At 48.2% G+C, this 21,984-nt stretch overlaps 1 protein-coding gene across 8 annotated transcripts in view; it reads left to right on the top strand.

The window, feature by feature from the left end:
- Positions 1-21,984, top strand: part of CADM1 (cell adhesion molecule 1) — a 373,107-nt gene that overhangs the window by 285,203 nt on the left and 65,920 nt on the right. For all 8 annotated transcript variants that reach the window (XM_055129871.1, XM_055129869.1, XM_055129874.1 and 5 more), the window contains exons 2-4: positions 10,950-11,096; positions 12,937-13,089; positions 19,994-20,131. In XM_055129871.1, coding sequence (XP_054985846.1) covers positions 10,950-11,096; positions 12,937-13,089; positions 19,994-20,131 — 438 coding nt within the window. The remainder of the gene's footprint in view (positions 1-10,949; positions 11,097-12,936; positions 13,090-19,993; positions 20,132-21,984) is intronic.

Raw genomic sequence — 21,984 nt, 5'->3', positions numbered from 1 at the left:
GCACTGCAGACTCAGCTTCTAGGCTCTCCATCCACCGTGCATCTTTTGTAGGATGTGGTTCTCACCCCCTGGTCATCGTCCAAGGATGCTCTGAGTCCCCCTCTTCCTCCGCAGAGCAGCCGTTGAATCTGTGCCGGAGAATCTCCTGTGATCAGTTCATTGGCACAGTGGCTGATAGGCAGTCAACAGTTGGCTTTCAGCACTCTTCTTTGTCGGATAGAAAAACTGCATGTATTCCGAGAGGCACACTACCCAGCTTTGAATTTCTACTGAAGCAGCTCCATGAAAACCGTTCTTTTGTTCTTCTGTTACCACACACGGGCCTCGTGGGATCAAAGCCATTGAGAAGAAGCCATTTGCTTTGCCAACACAATTAGTTTTGTGAGAAATTTCTGTCTTCACATTGTTCTTCTCCAAAGACCAAGTTGGATGTCTGTGGTTACTCTTTAATTAATATTTTTTTTAAGAAACACCCTCCCTCTTCCCCTTTCTCCTAAGAGCCTCTGAAGTAGATTTAAGTGGCTTCCACGATTCTTCCAAAAGGAGAGTTTGGTGTTGAAGCCACAAGCAAATAGAACTGACTTTCGTACATGGGGAGTTCTTTTTCTCTCTCTTAGTTCTCATAAAAACCCATCCTCTGGAGGGAGTTTTTCTCCAAGCCTTCATTCTCTTCTCTGCCCCAAAGATGCTATCTTTAATGAAAAAATATAGGCCAGGAAACCTGTCTAGCCATGAAAAGGAGGTTTTCACCTTTCAGCACGAAGAGCAAAAGGATCCGTGATTATTACTATCTTTGGTTGATTTTTATATTCCTGTTTCTTTTGTTACCCTTTGCTTCTTTGATAAGTGCATTTGAATGGAATGGCTAATGTCAGATCTTCACATTCAGTGGGTAGGTATCATTTCCCCAACAAATATTCTATTGAGGGGCTGGTTGCACCTGTGTTTTATGGGATCAGGTACTCAGACCTTCAGCATCATAATTGCTTGGCCCCTTTAGTGCTGTGGGCTCTGATTAAAAAGTCCTATTTATTGAGTTCCGAGTCCTTTCAAAGGAAGACAGCTAATGTGATGGTGAGACCGAAATAGCACCAGCACAGAAAAACGTAACTGCTTTCTTTTGTCACCCTGTCCCTCGGAAAGTGTTTTCACCCACCTAATCAATGTTTTTGTTCACAAAAGAGAGACTCATCCCGTATGCAAATACCAGTTGGACTGCGCTTGACCTCATTCCTTCCATCTTAATGTTGAAATCCAAGAGACAAAAGGGTGAGAACATCATGGCGCTTGTTAGTCTTTAAACTTAAGGCCCGGTTCACCTTTGGTTCGGCGTGTAGAAGAGATCATTCTAGTGGAAAAAAGGCAGAAGTGGCTTTTCTTGAAATGAAAAAAGAAATCAAAGGAGTTCTGGGGGATAAGAAAAACTTTACAAATTATTTATAATAATTTGTTGTCTTGAGGAAACGGAAGCACAAAAAGTGCTCGTGATCTGCCTTTGGTCACCATCTTGGTAATGATATAACTGGAAAAAGGACAGAAAACTCACAATTCTTTGCCTAATCCTGCTATTTTAAAAACTATTCTGTTCAAAAATAATTTAGGGCAGTTGATAACTGGAGCGATAGCACAGTGGGTAGGGCATTTGCCTTGCAGGCAGCCAACCCAGGTTCGATTGCTTCGTCCCTCTCGGAGAGCCCGGCAAGCTACCGAGAGTATCCTGCTCGCACAGCAGAGCCTGGCAAGCTCCCTGTGGCTTATTCGATATGCCAAACACAGTAACAAGTCTCACAATGGAGACGTTACTGGTGCCTACTCGAGCAAATCGATGAACAACAGGATGACAGTGCTACAGTGCTACAGTTGTCTTGTTTTGACTTTTTTTTAGTTTGTAAGTTGACTGTGGGGACACACACACACACACACTCTTGACCAGATAAGGTTCTTTGATCTTCTATCATCAAAAAAAAAACAAAAACAGGTATGCTGGGTAGCTCAGCTGATTCAGTACATGCTTTGCACCCTGGAGACACAGGATCCGAGCACCAATGGGGTGTGGCTCAAAAACAAAAAAAAAAATGAACCGAGCCTAGATTCCAAGCATGTGAAAACACCGGTGACTGCTCTTTCACAGTCCCTGCTTCCAGAAGGAACTTCCAGATATTAGGCCGACACGGGATGTGCAGGGCTGAGCCGGGTGTGATTTGTGGTTGGGGTTCAGTTCAACCCTGGACCGAATGCGTCGTGACCAGCCACCACCAGGACATCAATATTCTTGACTGTTCTCTCCGTGTACATTTTGGAGTTAAAGGTGAAATTCCATCTTTTAACCCCCCTGTGGTTGTCGGAACAGTGATTAATGAACTAGATGTGATTCCCTGCAGACCTTTCAAAGGGTGGATGAAGGATGGAATTTCAACCTTTTATTATTATTATTATTATTATTTTGAAACCAGCCCTTTTCTTAATACAGCTTTTGAAATTAATGTCCTTTTTTTTTTAATGCCAAGAAAACAAAGGGAATTTCTCCTAACTGCATCCAGCTTGACACAATGGGCCTTAATTGGTGTCAAGGAGATGTTAGGATGAATAGAAAAATGCCCATTTAGCTGATAAGACGGAAAAGTGGGGCCTTGTTATGAGCTGTCATCTCAATGTGTATTTAAACTATAGCAAAACTGAAACATATTTGCCATATAGACCATAATGACTCCAAAGGAGCCATTATACTCTATTATGTAATTACATAATCAAAGCATGCATAGTAATCAGCTTTTGGAATTCAATGCTAATCAAACATACCTATAGTATGTGTTTAAGCTAAAATAGAGAACGTTAATTTGCCATTAGTCAACTAAACAAGAATGTGTATACAGAATATTCATGAATAGCTTAATGTTGTGTCAGATGATACTTTTTTTTGTTTTGTATTCAGGGGAAATCAACAATTTTAATTGAAGAAAAAAAATAGCACTGAGGAAGATTACTCTTTAACTTGCCGTTCAAAAATTTGCCTCACCTTTTACTGATTATAAAAGGAGATTAGATTAAATTCAATATTTTTTTTTCTTCCTTAAGCTCAAGTGGTACAACAGTAATTATCTCCAGGAGATTCTTGAAGCGCCTGACCATCTCTATGTCGTAGGATACTGTATTATAGATACTACAGACAAACCCTTGAAATAACAACCTTGAGGATATATTGCTTGGCTAATAGATTTGTAGAAACAAATTATTTAGTGTTAGAAATACCCTAGTGACCATTCGGACATGTGACCTTAGAAATTTCTCTTGCCCGGGCTTCGTGAGCTCGTCTGTAGAATAAAAGAATCATCTCTTAGTGCCTTTCTGTACTCCTGACCTTTGCCTCTTTAAGAGTTCTAAGAAAAAGAAGACAGCGCGCGCATCGCGCGCACACACACACACACACACACACACACACACACACACACACAAAATAACGTTTTGGCCAATGCTACATTCGCTTGTCTATTCAGTGATTTGTTGAGTTGGTTCCCTTTATCTTCTAACTCTTGGCATCTGAACTCTGTGGCTCACAAGCATAATTATTTTGACCACTGATTCCATAGTCCGTGGAGCGGACAATCAACATCTTCAACTTTATAGTTCGAGATAGCAAAACATGGCTGAGGATCAGAAAGGTTAAGAGAAGCTTTGTAAACAGCCGCCAGATTGAATGCTTTTGATTTCAAATAAATATTCAAGTATGCACGAAGGTTGAAGTATCGCCTCTCTTTGAAATAAAGAATTGCGTTTGTGTTGAAGAAATCTCACCCTTAACCTTATAATCCACGGTTGATGGACCTCTCTCTCTCTGGACACTGACTTCTGCTGTCTCTCGTCTGCACATTGGGTGACTTGAAGATGTTACTGTAATATTTAAATGGGACGCAGCTCTTTCATCGAAAGCTTTCGTGGCTTGAACTTCAAATAATTTATTTTCAAATTACTTTTACTGTAATTCTTATTAATTCCAAGAGGCTTCTGATTTGATATAAAACTCTCTAAATGCAAGGAACAGTTTAATGAATTGAAAGATGGGATTGAGTCTTTTAAGGGAAATGTACAAAATATGCTGACAATAATTGCTTAGATAGAAATCAAATCTTAATGGCTTTGTTAATGATTTGTCGTGAGCATTGTGTTTACGGTGACTTGGGGGAACATAGGCATTTAGAAAGATTTTCCCCGCTGGTTTCTAGAATTTTTTTTTTCCCCTTTTCCTGGAATGTGCTCAATTCTAATGCCAGAGCAGGAATGGCAGGGTCTCTGCAGTGGTGTGTGTGTGTGGGGGGGGGGGGGGGGTGTCCATTGGGACTCAAGAAAGTTAATTTTTTTCAAGTTGGCACATAACTAACATGTTTCTGTGATCCAACAGATATGAGGATGACTGAAGAACTATCAGAAGCCCTTATGGCATAGAGGACTCACATACCATTAGAAAATAGGGCTTTGGGGTGGGAGGGCGGGCAGAGAGATAGTACAGTGGGTAGGGTGCTTGCCTTGCTAATAGCTCACTCGGGGTTTGATCCCTGGCATCCCGTATGGTCCCTCTGAGGACCGCCAAGAGTAATTCCTGAGTAGAGAGCCAGGAGTAAGCCCATGCACACCTCCGGGTGTGGCCTCCAAACCAAAACAACAACAACAAAAATTTTAAGCAAATAAAGAAAAAGGTGTTTGGTTGAAGATTCAGGTCTTTTGGTTCCTTGGAAAGTGTAAAGGAGTGTCCTGGAGGAAAAGAATGACTCATCCTTGCTTTTGTGCGAAATTTTAAGAAAAGAACAACTCTCCTGGGTCCTAGAAGTCCGAGGGGCTGGGATGTGGTACGAGTACTAGACTCAGGGCTTGGTCCCCAGTGCCACAGACCCCCCGACACTCCACAGTAGGTTCCGGCTTCTTGGTTTTGGGGTTTGTTTTTTTTTCCCCCTTCCCTCAATCTATTTTTGGTTTGACTTCTGCCTATTTAGAAAACCTGCCTGTGCTGATTTAATGGTCAGTTTAGTCCTTCTTGTCGTGGAAAAAGAAAGAGAAAAAAAAAATCAGGTTTCTCTAATATGATTTTGCTATTGAAGCAATAGGTCAGGGGACTTTATTTGCTCTTTCTCTGGGCAAACTGTCTTCCCAGTTAAGAGTCATTGGAGCTGCTCGATGTCAGTAAGAGTTTACATAGTTGCCAGAGTCTAAATGGAATTCTGTTCTAACTATGACTTGCCCTTTTATTATAGACTTGACTGGAGAGACTCCCCCGGTGTAAATGAAGTGCTTTATTTATTAACAGCCAGGCAGCGGGGCCGAGCGCTCCGTGCTGGCAAACGCCTGCCATGCGCTGGTAATAAAGGGCTTCTCTCGGGGGCCCCGGGGGCTGCCGCGAAGAGGAGGGGCCCGAGCAAACAAGGTGTTTTACATTCAGGGCAGTGTCTCTCTCATCTTCAAGTGTGTAATTGTGTTCTGGGTAAATTATGGAAATAAAAAAAAATATATAGCAGGAGTTGCTCCTAGGGAAATCACCCTCTTTAGAAAAAGACAAGTAAAATTTCCAAGGCAGAGTCGGTCAGACCTTGGCAACAGATCCAGAGGCTGGCTGGTGAAAAAAAGTCCACACCGTATGGGCCGGGGAAGCCGGCAAAGCCCCCCGCTTGGCCTCTTCGGCCTACGGACACATGGTGACCGGCGCCAATGTCCCTGTGTTCTCAGCGCCTTCCTCTCTTTGGCTGGGTTTCGGTTTGGACTGGGGAGTTTGGGCTCGGGCACCATCCCCCAGTTGTGCTCAGGGGTCGCTCCTGGCCAGGCTCAGGGGATCATCGGATCAATACGTGGAGCCCTGCAGGGGTCGAACCCACGCCCGCGGCGTGCAAGGCAGGCACCTGGCCCTCCATACTAGCGCTCCAGCAGGTTCTTGATCGTTAGAGATGTTGAATGCTCTGGGAAGTGTATGAGGTGCCGGTCTCCCCCCGCACCCCTGGGGGGACAATGCACCCCTCCCTCCTTTCCTAGAGTCTTCTTAGAGATCTAGCCCTCCCCCTCTGGCTGGCCGTGGGGTTGACTGTAGTCTCCAGTTAGGTGCCATGGAAGGTAAATAGTGTCTGTCACAAAATGAGGTTTCCAGAAAGTCTCCCTGAGCACCCCCCCACGCCCCCAGACATGTTCACCAGCCAGTGCGCCCCACCCCCAGACCCCCCAGTCCTCACCCGCACAGGGTCCGCGCTAACCACCAGAGTCTATGGTTTTCTCTTTCTGGAGTCTACGCTGCTTCTTCCTGGTGATGCGGAGCTTGTAGCTGAGGTCCCTGAGTGCCGGAGCTGCATCATGAGAAGTTTGGGGGCACCTAGGGAAGACACGGGGAATAGAGGTACAGGTAGAAGTTAACACTCCCGTTTGATTCGCACTCTCTCCTCTCCCTTACCCAGAGATCCCAATTAGCAGTCAAAAAAGTTTGTGCGTGTCAGACCCTGCTCCTCCCCGCCCCGTCACCCGGCTGCTCACAGCCACCTTTGGTGGCTTCCTTCTATTGTGCCCACTTGATTTCCTTTGCCCAGAGCAGCTGCTGTTTCTACCGTGACAGTAGATCTACTAATTGAGTTTTAGGAAAATCAAAAAGGTGGGTTGTTTTTTTTTTTTCTGTTTGTTTCTGTTTTTTTATTTTTCTTTTTGAAACTTATTTCAGAAAGGCACCCAAGAAGCCTGTTTGTATCCCTTCCGTTACCATCAAATTGTGTTTCATAACAACCTAATTGTCATGATATCTCTTTCAAGGGGGAAATTTATCACGTTGCAGTGCACCCTTCTATTTGGAAGAAATATTCGAGGATGTGAGCAGAAATTATTTTTACATCAAGGCTTCAGGCAGTTAAGAGTACTGACATACATATTGTATTTCCATCCCTGTCATTCACTTTCTGTGCCTCAAATAAATAGGTCATTATTATTCCATTGTAGCCATCTCTCAGTGCCTCAGAGTCCCGAGCTCTGCTTAATAGAACTGCTTTCCAACTGACCCGTATAATTTCTTGGTGATTGTTACAGACTGACATCCTTGGGCTACCACCACGAGCCAAGGCATTTCGAGATCTTTCAGCAAAATATTTCATTATCACTCATAATTTCTTCACATCCCTATGAAGCCATGTGAGCAGTTCTCAGGAGCAGCGTTTCCGGAGACTTGGGTTTTAGGTTGGTCTTAACCGGTACCAAAAATATGGACCTTGTGATGGTGTCCCACTGGAGAGCTTGTCACATGCCCAAGTACCCGCTGGGCCCAACCTGGGCAGGGGGCCAAAACTTACTCTGAGCCACTGGCCCCTTAATAACCCCGCGCTGCCATCTAGCCAACTCGTACTCTTGACTCTAAGTAATAATTTAGGATTTGTCTTTGTGCGCGTGTGTGTGTGTGTGCATGTGTGTGCATTTGTTGTTGTTTTTATGAAAGGAACAAAAACTCTGACATTGTTCTACTGTTTCCATTGCTTTGAACACACAGGGATGACCATAATTACCACCTCTTGGCCCCATCTCCTACAAAACTCCATTAGTGTATCACTGTATCACTGTCATCCTGTTGCTCATTGATTTGCTCAAACAGGCACCAGTAATGTCTCTATTGTGAGACTTATTGTACTGTTTTTGGCATATCGAATACGCCACAGGGGGCTTGCCAGGCTCTGCTGTGCAGGCGGGATACTCCCGGTAGCTTGTGGGCTCTCCGAGAGAGACGGAGGAAACAAACAGGTCGGCCGCGTGCAAGGCAAACACCCTACCCGCTGTGCTATAGCTCCAGCCCTCCATTAGTGTAGAGGCTCTAATAGCTTCCTAGAACTAGCATTGTTCGGGATGATCTCACTTGTCTGTGGCCTAGAGAATACTGGATGAGGAAGTGTACTGTAGTAAAAGGAGGAGGCCAAGATCACCCTTGACCCCGGTGTTTAGAGAGAAGGAAAGCAATCAAGGAGGGACAAAGAGAATGGGAAGTAATGGGTGAACAGGCACCAGGCTTCACTTATATCAGTGACACGGTGAGAGCTACAGCCGTGGATCCCAAACACAGTCCCTGCAATGCTGAAAAAACGTGAGATCAAAGCTGAAACCACCGGAACTTTGTAATGTGCCTGTCACGTGGGCAGGCGGGGGTGGGGTGGGAGTTGGGGAGGGAATATGGGCACACGGGTGGAGGGAAGTTGACACTGGTGGTGGGATGGGTGTTGAACTGTTATACGCCTAAAACTCAGCTATCGATAACTTGGTAAAATATAGTTCTTTAATTAAAAAAATAAAGAAATAGAATGTGCTCCTCAGGACTTGCAGAGAGACTGTGTGGGTCTGGCGGGAATTGGCCTCTTGGTAGGTCAGTTCTGGTGGGGGGAGAGGAGGACCCGGTTCCTTCAGACGTGACTGTCCCATCCATGTTGCGAAGAGGTGTCCTTCGGCGGGAAGACGTCTCTGCTCCCGCCCGTCAGTGTCCCAGTGGTGCCTGAGGCTCCCTGGGGCAGGTTCCCTGACATACGACAGACAGCCTTCGCATTCTGAGTGGCGCCCGTTCGATTCCTCCTTAGTGTTCCTGGCGGCCTGGCTCACCGAGGAAATGAGGGTATTGTCCTTTCGGTGCATACTTGAAGCCAAACCACCTCGCTCGCTTGGCAGGCGTCTCCTTCCCCTCGTTCTTTGCTCAGATCTGGGCATTAGCTGCTCCTGTCAGTGAGACTCTGAATTCTGAGTTTGTCATATTAATCCACTGAGGGGACAGGGAAAAAAAAAGAAACAACATCCTCCTTCGTTTTCTTTCCTGATCACTTCTCCTCTTGTCCTCCTGCTCAGAGCTGCTCCTTCCGCCGAGCCTTCTCTTGGATCAAGCCGGGGCGAACGTGCCCTTTGGCTTATGCCGAGCCCCGGGGATTGAGTGCTCACCCCTGCTTAATTCCCTGCTGCACCGGGGAGCTCGGGGTTGGGGTTCATTTGGGTTTACTTCTCGAGCACCAAGATTTTTGTTTATCTGTGACTCTGATAAATTTCCCTGATCCCTCGCGTTTCTCTTTTCTAATCCTCTACCAGAGGCGGCTCTATTTTGAGGTGGATTTGGCTTAAAGCCATTTTAAACACCCCTTCTCCTGCTTCCCCACTGGGCCCTGCCAAAAAAGGGTCCTTCAGCAGAAATATGATCGCAGGTGGAAATCCTCCTTGTACTCTAATTGCATCTCTATTTATGCGCTCTCGCTCTCTCGCTCTCCCCCCCCCCCCCCCGTAGTATTTCTCTTTAACCTTTGTAGCTTCATGTGACAAAGTTTTTGTTCAGAGGAGTAAGACAGCCTGAATTGATAATTGATAGATAATTTCCTAGTGAGTTCTTAAGAGAGAAGACTGTGAACCTGTGAGCCTGCCTTCTCTCTCTCTCTCTCTCTCTCTCTCTCTCTCTCTCTCTCTCTCTCTCTCTCTCTCTCATACACACTCACACTCACACACACACACACACACCATGCATATAATGTGGCTTAATACCTATTCAGATGACATCTAGAGAAATCCAGGTGATGGTTAGGGTAGCAGCTCCCATTTGCTTGGCTTTCTGAGACGCTCAGACACATTGCTGACTGCTTCATGTTCATTCTCTTAGCCCTCCCGCTGACTCCGGCACCCTCCTAGACTGATGGTGGCTTTTCACTCCTCTCCCCATTTTGCAGGCGGGAAGCTGAGTCAGGGATTTTAAAACATTCACCCAAGATCAGAGAGTGAAAATGCAGGCTTTCTGGGCCAGGGAGCGAGCGCGGAAGTGAAGGCACTTGCCTGCACGCAGCTGGCCCCAGTTCGAATCCCTGACACCCCATATGATTCCCGGGGGTCGCTGCTATGTGATCCCCCGTTCAACATTGGGAGTCACTTTGATATGACGCCCCATTCACCACCGGGGGTCCCCGGGGATCACTCCTGACCACAGAACCAGGAATAGCCCCTGAGCGCCGCTGAATGTGGACCCAAACCCACCCTTCTTCCATCCCCAGAGAAGCACTTTTCTCTCCCCCTTCCCCTCCCACTTGTGCCCTCAGACACTTTATGTTCTGTGATTGGGGGGCTGGTGCCATTTTCCCACACCCGTTGCCCCCTCCCCATCCCCCCTGCTCCCACTTTGGCTTCTTGAAGTCTAGGCCGATGTCATCTATTTCTCGGTTCCCTCCTATGCCAGCTGCAGAATTGGACACTCGACAATTGCCTCATCCTTTGCTCCCGAATTGAATTCTGTTTTCCTTCTACCTGTGCCGTGGATCATTCAGGACATTTATGAGGCGCCCCGGCCACTGTCGCTCGGCTTCTGAGCAGCAAACGTGAGCGTAGCTGGAGAGAAGCCTTCTGTCAGTGGGTCCGAGAGCCTTGACTCTCCGACGCAGTCCAGGCGGGCTGCCCGTGGGCCCGCTCAAGGACGGGGCCTGCTGTAGGGGCGCCAGGGGCTTCTGTGATGGAGGTGGGGGTTCCAGAGGCCAGTTCTCAAACGAGACGCCTGCTGGGTCTTGGCCAAAGAGTTGCCGCCCGTCAGGGCTGTGTCTCCGTGCTGCCTTGGAATCAGGTCCGTGGCACGTCCTCTCACAAGCTGGGCTCGATGGCTGGGCCTCCTTCTGTGAAGTGGCCCCTTGAGTTTTCTTCAAGGGAACCAACACAGCTCAAGGGCAGGGTCTGCCCATCCCCAAGTGTGAGAGCAGGGCAGACCCTTCACTGTGTGCAGCCCTGGAGGTGGCCGCGGTGGCCAGGCCAGGGTCCCAACTCTTGAGAGCGCGTCCAGGTCGGGCTTTGTCGTCTGGGAGGGAGGCGCCTTTGATTGGGCCAGCAGCGGGACTTTGGCCAGCCGTGTGGCCCTTGACCGCTGACACACTTCAGTTTCTCACTTTCACGAATGCCATTAACCAGAATCTAATTGGTGACCTTCTTGTTCTTTTTTTGCTTTTCCCTGATAGGTGATGGACAGAATTTGTTTACAAAAGACGTGACAGTGATCGAGGGAGAAGTCGCGACCATCAGCTGCCAAGTCAATAAGAGTGACGACTCTGTAATTCAGCTCCTGAATCCCAACAGGCAGACTATCTATTTCCGGGACTTCAGGCGTAAGTTCCCACCCCGGTCTCGGTAGATGGCCAACTTCCCCCCTCCCCACCCCCGCCCCCCAACTTGTTGTCTTGATAAAGAGATTGCCTCGGCCTCCTTTTTTTTTTTTTTAATTTAGTGTTAGATGTTGAAAGTTTAGTCAATTCTTCAGCAGGAAAAAAGAGACATGCAATCATCATCTTTCTACTTAATAGAAACCGTGAATGGTCTCTTTCAAAAGTAAGGCTGTCGTGCTTTGCAATAGGAATTGATTGTAGTAATTCAAGGTGAATTGCAATTGAGTCCCAAATACTTAGCTGAACCAAACAACTCAAATTGGGGGAAAAGCAAGGAAAATAGACCGCGCAGAAAGGGAATCTGTTTGGCTTGCAGATTGAAGTCGCCCCGGCAATCTGGGTCTATAGAGAGACAAAGCCCAGTCGCCCACCACTGCCCCCACCCCGCTCCCCCACACACACACCAGAGCCCCAGGGAGTGGTGCACTGAGATCTCTCCAAATGTGGCCACAAGAAATCCACTCCTCACACTCCAGTGTGTGCGCTTCCCAGGTGAAATAAAGCAAGCCTCAAGGCTCTGAAGACAGCCGCGCAGGCACTGGTGCCCAACCAACTAACCAACGCAGGTGTCCCTCTGCATCTGTCTGGCCCGTTCTCCCATGACCCCTCAGGATGTCCCTGACCTGTAGGAACGAGGGACTCACTCTGGAGGTGGAGGAAGGGGCAGGGAGATGACCGCCACCTCCTCTGCCAAGGAAGTTTAAGGCTCGCCTAGGCGGGCTTCTGGTCTGTGCGTGAGCCCAAGTAGCAGCTCCTACCGAGGGCACTTCCATGGGGGCATTGTCACTTTGATGCTCTGGGGCTGGATCAAATGGCCTGGCAAGCGTCAGGTCGGCGGTCCCACTTCTGCTCACACTGGATACGCAGATGCGTTCAAGTTCAATGGGATTATTTTTCTATGAGACATTTCAAGGGATTTTTTTTTAAGCATTTGAAAGCACAGAGGGTGATTTCCTAGTCTTCTCTCATAATTTGAAACTACCATCATTCCAACGCCCTCACTTTTTCTGCATGTCTGGGTGTGGGGCTGTGCCTGGCGATGCCCAAGTGTTACTCCTGGCTCTGCACTTAGGGATCACTCCTAGCTTGGCTCAGGGAACCGTATGGGATGCCAGATCAAACCCACACCGGCTGCATGCAGAGAAGATGCCCAGCCGGCTGTAGGATCACCAATCCCAGATCTTCACCTTTTTGAGGATGACTCAAAGGCCTGGAGGTCCTGCTCCCTGAATTTTCAGGACTCAGGCGGAACTCCCTGGCCTTTATCTTCAAAGCTCTCTCTGAAAGAAAATCCAGACAAATGGGGCCAGAGGGATAGGACGATGGCTAAGGCACTTGAGCCTTGCTTGCAGCTGACCCTGGTTCTGTCCCCTGAGCCCCACCGGGGGGTGATCCCTGAGCACAGTAAGTCATGAGTACAGCCAGGTGAGGCCCAGAAGCAAACAAAGCCCAAACAATGTATGAAGAAGGGCCTGATGGCACTTGAAACGGGAGTATGTGTGCGTGCACACGCGGGTATATGCCGCGTGTACATCTGCACTCGTGTGCTGGGGATTCCATTTGAACAGGATAATTAATCAAAAGGCAACTACTGCCCAAGGCTGAACTAGTGACTTGGGAAGCAGAAAGCAGCACCCAGCAGGGACCGAGGGACTCGGCATCCGGGTTTCTGCGCCATAGCTGCCTTTGCTGGTCATCAGTGTCTCTCTCGCGGGGAGGGCAGGCAGCTGGGACCGGCCACCCCTCTCTCACCAACTCTCCACCTCTGGACTTCGCTTCACAGCTTTGAAGGACAGCAGGTTTCAGCTGTTGAATTTCTCTAGCAGCGAACTCAAAGTGTCGTTGACAAATGTCTCCGTTTCTGACGAAGGAAGATACTTCTGCCAGCTCTACACTGACCCTCCCCAGGAAAGCTACACCACCATCACAGTGCTGGGTAAGAGGTGCCCACCGCCCCCCTCCCCACCCCGAGGGTGGCCTGGGAAACCTGAGGGGCCCTCTGGCTCCTGCCATCAGATGGCTTCCGGCGGGCAGGAAAAGGTTAATGGTAAATTTTACTGTGCAAACTCGTTTTCGTTGAGGGGGGGAAATCACCGCCCATCTTGCGGAATTTTAAAAATAGCCTATTTCACCAAACACTCTAAGGAATGGCAATCAGCAGTCTTTATAGATTCCACCTGCTCTTGGGTTCCAACCCTTATGCTTCAGAAGCAAAGATCAAGAGAATTTAGAGCCCTCCAATGAATCACTCACCACGTGAAATGTCATTGCTTCTAAGTCCCAGGAATTTTTTCCCCCCCTTCTGTACAGGAAAAGGGGAGGCAGGCTTCCACATCTGTACCCCGTGGCAGAGCTCTGATATGAAATCCGCTTAATGATTTTTTCCTTCTGAGTTACATCCCCCGTTTCCTTTGGCTGTGCCTCTTGTTTATTGCGTCAACTCTAGATGAGCCTGTAAAAAGCAAACCATATCAACACATCCGCTGCCACACAGTGCTGACACCGTTGGGCGTCCAAGAATCAAGAGCTGTTGGCTCGAGGGAATGATGACCAATAATTAGCAACAGGCCGTTGACAGGCTGCCCGGTCCACCTCTCGTGAGCGTGCAGTGTCTTTCTTCATTTCTGCCCACCAGACTGTGATTTTCAGCAAATTCCCAGTCACGGGGGCCCCATGGTTATGTGTTTATTAGAGTCAGTAGATAGTTTCGGAGGTGGTCCGAGTTAAGTTTCCTCTTAGACCAGCACATGCGCCCGTGCATAGCACCAACTGGTTAGGATTTTTTTGAAACTGAGTTTTCAAGGACATACCCTGTAGCGTGAGGCAAGATCTCTGATTTACACCTTCAGTAAGATGATGAATCAAAGTCTATTTGACGCGGCAGACTGAAGCTTTCCGTGTAATGATATGAAGATTAAAGAGGAGAGATAAAAATGAAGGACGTTTGGGCTTGGTTTGTCTGGACATATATGCATTTATGGATGGACATATGGAGCTTCTGCCTCATTACTTTATTGAAACACAGCTGTAAGAGGGGAAATGTGGTGTTTTTTTTTTAATTCATTAAACTAAAACATATCCCTTAGGTGTGCCTATAGGTTCTTGATGAGAATAAACACTGATTTTTTAAAAGCCGTGTTCAATGACCAGTAAAATTTCTCACGTGGTCTGTGTTGATTCAGACAGCTTTTGAATGCATATATTTGTCTCTTTAATTCCTGTTTGACCTGCGGAAGAAAAGAAAAGAAAAGCGGGGTTTCCTAGGATGACTGGGTGTTTTGCAGACGTGCCACTATTGCCAACAAGTGTTTCTGTGCTTCTGTTGTGTAGAAGTGTTTGAAGCCACTGGGGCTGATTGGTCTCTAGCTGCTTGGGCTTCAAATTGTCTATGGCCCTCCCACAAAAGCGACAGCCGGAACAGAGAATAGACTTGGAGATTCGAGTGTTCTGAATGTCTCACTGCATGTGCCTTGAAGTATGAATTTCTTGCTTTCCAGAAAGCGCATCCACAGAGATTAGTCATCCTGCCCGAGTTACAGAGTACAGCCGCACAAATCAAGAGCCACAGACTTCATGATAGCCTTGACCATTCCACCTCACAGCCTCTGAGTCTCGTGGCCTGGGCTGTTGTCAAGAAAATCGGAATGCTGTCTTCTTAAGGTGCCCCCACCCTGCCCCCCAACCGCCTGAACGTGCACATCTTTTGTTTCCAGGATCCTATCTGGCCAGTTGCAAGCAGCTCCTGCTTGTCATCTTTTAGCATCTGGTACCTTTGTCCTTAGATCTTTTGGACTGGGCCGTTGGCTGGCTGAATCCACTGGTGCTTCGGTGGCACATCCCTGCTCTAGACTTTTGAGAGGCAATATGCTTGGGATTCTTTTGGAACTCCGATTATTCTAGAAGTATTAGCCTTGCGCTTGTATTGTATAGGAGCATTAAGTTAAATATACTTGAAAGTAATACGCCTCGATACTCTTTTTGTAGATATTATGCATTCATTTAATATTCTTTCCATTGAATTTACTCTAGGATTCCTTGACGGAGTGAAATTGTTGTCATCAGTGTTTGAGTCTTTCATATTCTGAAATCTGACAATTTTCTCTGATGTTCACGCATTTAAACCTTTTTCCTAAGGTTTAGCATTTTCAGATATTAAAAGGCATGAAGAACAATCTATTAGCGTCTTCATTTCCATCTCGAGTCCTCTGAAAAGGATTCTGCACATACTTTCACAGCTGCTCCACTTCTTGATTAGTGGAAAATATTCTTGTAGTGCGTGAGTCCTATGAGTTGTTTGAAACATTCAGCAAAAATTTTGGCATAATACTCATCAATATGAGTATTTGTTGCATTCTATTATGTTCTTACCAATATAGCACTGTAGCACTGTCATCCCATTGCTCATGGATTTGTTCGAGCGGGCACCAGTAACGTTTCCACTGTGAGACTTGTTACTATTTTTGGCATATTGAATATGCCACGGGTAGCTTGCCAGGCTCTGCCATGCGGGCAAGATACTCTCGGTAGTTTGCTGGGCTCTCCGAGAGGGATGGAGGAATCAAACCTGAGTCAGCGGCATGCATGGCAAATGCCCTACCCAATGTGCTATCTCTCCAGTCCATAGTCTTACCAATGTGAAAACTACAAACTTGCTTATAATGTTTCGCATGCATTTGGGTGCCTTGGAGGATATTTGTTCACTCCTTCCATTTGGGTTGAGTTTGTTTCTTTGTCTCGCTCACCATGGAGGGCTTTGTTGGTGTTAATGAGAGGAGATGAACATATGAGAGAATTCGTTTCTTTAAGATTAATGTAGTTAGTGATAATAGTAGGTGATATTGTTACAGTCTTGTCCTTCTAAAATTAGTGTTGGCTCTTAAGATTCCAGGAACAGGAGAACCCAATTATTTTAAAGGGTCTTAGAGTAAGATTTCACGTACTGATCAGCTTTAAGACTCTTTTGTAGTAATTAACATGACTCATCTTGATATTGCTGATTTTTTAAAACGTTGTAGGCGTAATGTTTATAATTAGCACACTTAGAGACTTGGGGTTCTCTTTCTTTGCTATTTTCTAGTAGTTCCTTCTGTGTGACTCTCATTCATATTTTCATCTATATGGAATATCTACCTCATTCGGTGTAACTGTGACCATTTTCACTAGTGGCTTCAGAAAGGTTTAGCTGTGTCTTAGTCTACCCATGTAGATTAATGGCAACTAAGATGGGTAGATTAGTCTACCCATCTCTGATTAGTGGCAATTTTAATTCATTTCTTCTTACACATGACTTTTCACACCTTACTCTTTGAGTATTAGAGTTTTCCCATTTGGATGCTCAACGGAAAACAGCAAAGAATTATAAAACAAAAATTAACTTTGACGTTTTCTTGTCCCACTGCCCTTTTTCTGATCCAAAGAAAGAGACTCAAGTCACCTCATTAACATTTTCCAATGCTTTCTTGTCCAAAAATAAAAACCCACGAGAAAAAATCAACTTTCTAACTGACATCAGCAAACCATTATGACTCATCCTTGCCAGTTTTATTTTATATTTGCACACCAAACAGCTCCCACGTACACACGACTATTTCTTCTCATTGCAGTCAAAATCAGAAGTATCATCCACAATCTTGAGCAAATCACAGGCGTGGAAATAACTCATTTGCCTACTTCCAGTCATCTTTCTGACATGTTGACGTTCTCCACTTGTGTACTCTAGCCATCAGGTTAAAGGAGACATCTGCTCTTCGGGACACTAATCCTGCAAGTTGACTGTTGGTCAAGGAGTCACTCACCAGGGGAAGAGAACTGTAGTGAAAATCAGCTGCAACAGAAGAGGGGTTCCCATGAGCACCCCCAAATAGAGCATCCAAGTCTGAACATCTTTGCTGCCAGTCATCCTCTCAGCCCTCCCCCCCCAACAAAATTCAAGAGACATGGACCAGTTTTCCCGGGGACTTACCTGTACCCACACCTGTGGGCATTATTCCTAATGTGGAAACAGTGTGCCAGAGTCTCCTGACCATCTTTAGCTTATGTCACTGTCACTGCCATCCCATTGCTCATCGATTTGCTCGAGTGGGCACCAGTAATGTCTCCATTGTGAGACTTATTGTTACTGTTTTGGGCATATCCAATATGCCACGGGTCACTTGCCAGGCTCTGCCATGTGGGTGAGATACTCTCGGTAGCTTGCCGGGCTCTCCGAGAGGGGCGGAGGAATTGAACACGGGTCGGCTGCATGAAAGGCGAACGCCCTACCGCTGTGCTATCGCTCCAGCCCATCTTTAGCTTATGGAAACGATCAACACATCTTCCACAAGAAGTGCCACCACAGAGGGATTGGCATGGAGGTCCAGAGTAGCCTGTGTGGCGAGACCACACGTGTCCCCAGGCTCCCCAGGAGAAGGGAGCGAATGCAGGACAGGAATACCCGAGAGAGACAGTGCTTGACGTAACTGCAGCCATCTAGTAGTACTGCATCTGCGCCCCTCACGGAGCTTCCCAGGTTCCCACCAAGTGATCATAAAGCCGTTCTCCCCAGAGTGCTGCATGCGGCCCAGCCTGCTCCATTCTATAGCCTTCCCAGGAATGACCTTTTCTATCACAGTGACTTGGTTTTTGTCTGACTGGGGGCTCTGCCAGCCGTGCTCAGGGCTTACTGCTGACTCTGCACTCAGGGATCACTCCTGGCAGGATCATAGGACCCTATGGGATCCTGAGGATCGAACCCAAGTTGGCCGTGTGCAGGGCAGATGCCCTTCCCGCTGGACCGTCACTCTGACCCTATGACGGTAACCTTAGGTAACTCGGTCCTCTGCAGCATTTCCAAAGAAAACCACTTGAGCCTTCTGTCCTGCGCCCCGGGTGTCCTTACACGGGATGATCGCCCGCTGGTTCCCGGAGCCAGCTCGCATCATTGCTTGTCCTCAGAAACGACCGTGTCACTTTCTTCCTGTGCTTGGCTCCACCTGGGAAGGCAAGATTCTCGTGAGTTTGCCTCGGCCACCTTCGTTCGCTCAGGGGCCTGCCCTCCTCAGCGGTTTCCTCTTGATCCCTCTTGCTCTGTCCCTCACAGCCCACCCAGATCTCAATTTCTCTAGACCCGGGTCGCTCTCTCCTCTGACATTTGCTCTGGGAATAGCATCGTTTTTCCGTATTCCTGTGAGGCTGCACTCAGAGCGCAGTCTTGCTCCTTCCTGCTAACCGCCGCTCTCGGTGGATCCCCACTCATCTCCTTAGCAGTGTGTGATGAAAATGCATAACCCGGCTGATTGTCATCTAGCAGAGAGGCAACGTGGAGGGAAGCAGGAGCCGAAGTCGGCCCGTTTAGTTCTGTCACTGCCTCTCTATGTCTCTTAAAATGCTGGCAGATGTGCAGCATCCAAATTGGATGTTAGACCATCTCTCTTTATGCTTCTTTTTCTTCAGATGTGAGCTAGGCTAGTTCTCTGCCGTGTTTAACCGCTCATCTGGGCTGTATCACTTGAGCAGCACATCCAATTGCGCAAGTGTGTTTTGGAACAAGGCGAGGCTGTTTCTGCTCTAATAGTTAAAGCCCACTCCCCCACACTCTCTCCCCGAGACGCAGAAGCAGCACTTGCAAATTGCCCTCCCCTCCCCTTTCCGTAATTCTCTATGAGTTTTGAGCTGCTTCGATCAAATCCCTCTTCTGGCCCCATTTTCACATTGGACTAGAACGGTTGGAAATCCCCAATACGTGATTTAATCCCATAATTTATTGAAGCGGCATCAGATTTATTATTCAACTTGATCATCAGGATGGCATATTTATACATATTTAATTTCTTGTTTCTCTTCTGCGTTGAGAACCGTATTCATCATCAGTCTCAGGACGGGCAGCTTCCTTGCGGTGGCCAGAGCACGTGTTCTTAGGTTCACTCGCCTGAATTTGATATTCTGACAGGTTTTTATTTCAAGACGCTCCATCTTGAGGTGAGGCCATGCCTTACAAAGTTTCTCAGTCAGCGCAGTTTTATGAAAAAGAAGTTTTGTCATCACCATCCCCATACTCTTAACGTGAGGTTCAGTGGTGCCCCCCTCCCAGTTGAAAACACATATGTTTAATATGCTTCGAGCAGAACGGTTTTAATTTGGATGTATAAATCTGCTGGTAAGCACTTTACCATATTTTTCACCCTTGACTTCCAAAATTGAAGAATTGGATTCCATAATGTGGGAAATTGCTGCAAATTAACTGGCATTTTCTAGTCCTTCATCTACATAGCCAAAGGATTTTCTTACTGCGCCATCCTTTGGAGGTCATGAGTATCTTCTAGCTCTCTGTGAATGATTTTAATTGAATGGAACTGGTTCTGAGGCACAATTTTTCCGTGTGTTTATGGTGAGTGATTCTTTTAAGGGGCTCCAAGTTTTTTGATCTTTGCTGGTTCACATTGAAATCTTTCATATGAAAAATCGAAATTCAAGGGTCGAGTTCAACGAGAACTATCTTCTTTCAGGGACTTCCAGGTAAGGCGGGTAATTTATGGGTGTGCATTCCTTTTCTTAAATATACTTTCGATTGAGAGCTAATCTGTCATCTAGAGTGGCATGACTTGGTCACTGATAACTTCAGGGGGGACCTGATAAGATCATTTTCGAAGAGAACATCTAAGCAACGGCATCCGTGCATAATTGCACTTGATTGGATGATGACTTTGTGCTTCCCACTTTGGTCTCTCTGTGGTAGCCGCGTGTTGGGGCTGGTTTTAATTTCCCACCGGGAGCTGTGGCCGCGCCTGCTTCTCACGGGGTAAGAGGAGCAGGTCCCCGGAACCACGCCCCGTGTTTCAACGCACGCTCGTTTTGATTTGTAGTCCCGCCACGTAACCTGATGATCGATATCCAGAAGGACACCGCCGTGGAAGGGGAGGAGATCGAAGTGAACTGCACCGCCATGGCGAGCAAGCCAGCCACCACCATCAGGTGGTTCAAAGGGAACAAGGAGCTCAAAGGTGAGGCCCTGGCCGCCACCCTGCACTGCAGGAGTTGCAGGGCTGTGCCCGTGTGGAAGTCACAGACAAGGTTGAAACGCTCCGGGCCCGGGAGCACGCTCGCCGTGTGGCTGGCAGCCCGTCCCACTCGTGGACACAGGCGCAGTTTAGCTTCTCCGGTGTCTGTCCTCTGTCCGCCCTCGGAGGCTGCGTGGTAATCTCTGTGTTTGCCTGATTCTCACTCTGAGGCCCCCAAAGAGCTAGGCCTGTCCACTCACTCTTCCAGCCAGGGAGAGTGACAGTCAGTGGCCCCTCCTGGCACCCTGCGATGCTCCCCCACAACCGTCCTTGTTCTGCTCTTTGCAGAATGCGCAGTTCTCATGCTGCATGTTCAGAGTGGACGTGGGCCGGAGAGGTGGCACAGAGAGGGGGGCCGGGCCTGGTTCAGCCCTCGATGGCTCCTGTCCCCCGTGGCTCCCTGGGCACCACAGAGTTCAGGCACTTCCCTGTCTTCCTGGCCGGAGCGTCGAACCATCCACCCAGTTGGTAGGGAGTTGCCGGGAGGATCCCGGAGCCCCCTGAGAGTCACTCGGGTGGGCTCAAGATCCCTTAGTATGTGGCAGTCTCCATCCCATTTTCAAGAGACCTTCTCCCCCGGCCCCAAGTCACAGCACTGTCAGCCGTGTTGGCCACATGCCTTCCTGGGGTCACTCTAAGTGGGCCAAGAATCCCATCCTCATGTCAACTGGGTGGGTGGGGCCCCTCGGTTCATCAGCCCGACACTGCGCTGCCCTTTCTCAGGCCGGAAGCACCTGGGGTCACTTGGTGGAGCTGTGCTGCCTTTTGTTGTGCCCCCCCCCCTACACACACCCACCCCCGAGGTCCCGGGCTGTCCCGGGTATGGATCCTCAACACCGACTGTTGGTGCTTTGGCTTTGATGCCAGATGCTACTCCGTCTCCGTGGGACCCTTAGGTGCCAGTCATCCTGCGTCCCTCAGTTTCGCCCACCTTCAAACCCTTCTCCAGGACTGCCTTGCAGACAGTGCCCTGCTCGGAGGCTAAGCACCCCTGCCATTGGGTAGTTTGGGGGGGCATGAGCCCACCCCGGTTCAATCCCCGGGACCATCTGGCCTCCCAAGCACCACCAAGAGTAGCCCTAGAGATCCCCAACGTCGCAGCATTGAGTCAGAGCCCTGCTGGAGGTGTGCCACCAGAAACGGCCCCGGAGGAGCCGCCGGGGAAGGACGGGGGGGCGGGGGAGGAGATGGGGTGGCAATGGATTCTGAGCACCCCTCTATTGCCCCCTTGTAAAGAAAAACAAAACAGAATCGATACTGGGGGATTCTTATCAAGAAGAAATGGGGGCATGTTCATGGTGCTGCCAGATCCGGATAGTCTGGCCCAGGGCCCATGCGCGTGGGTGCTTGTGAATTAGCCCAGAGCGCCTAGAGGGAAGAACAGGCCTCTTGGAGAGGGGCGAGGGGCTGTCAGAATCTCCATCCTGGGACAGATGCACCTACATGTGGCCGCAAGCCGCTCTGTGCCAGTCTCCTCTGCCCTCGGTATGGCTGGGGAGGCGGCTGCTCACTCGCCCCTGCTTTTCCGAGTGAGCCGAGCCGTTCAGTGTGTACCGATAAGTACAAAACATTAAAAGAAAGTTAATGGTGCGCCGTGTCCCCGGGAAGTCCGGGGTTCAGGAAAGGGGCCGCCCGGGCCTATTCATCCCTCCGGAAGCCTCCCCCCGCCCCCCTCCCGGCCCTGTGTTCTTGGACAGCCCCACCGCCTGGCCCCAAGCCTGTATCTCACTCCCTCTTCCCACCACCGCTGCTGCCTTTTTTTTTTTTTGTGGTCTTCCCAATGTCTGAGAGTTTAA

This window comes from Sorex araneus, chromosome 3 (assembly GCF_027595985.1).
Source record: "Sorex araneus isolate mSorAra2 chromosome 3, mSorAra2.pri, whole genome shotgun sequence".
Taxonomy (NCBI): domain Eukaryota; kingdom Metazoa; phylum Chordata; class Mammalia; order Eulipotyphla; family Soricidae; genus Sorex; species Sorex araneus.
This window is presented reverse-complemented; position numbering and strand designations above follow the sequence as displayed.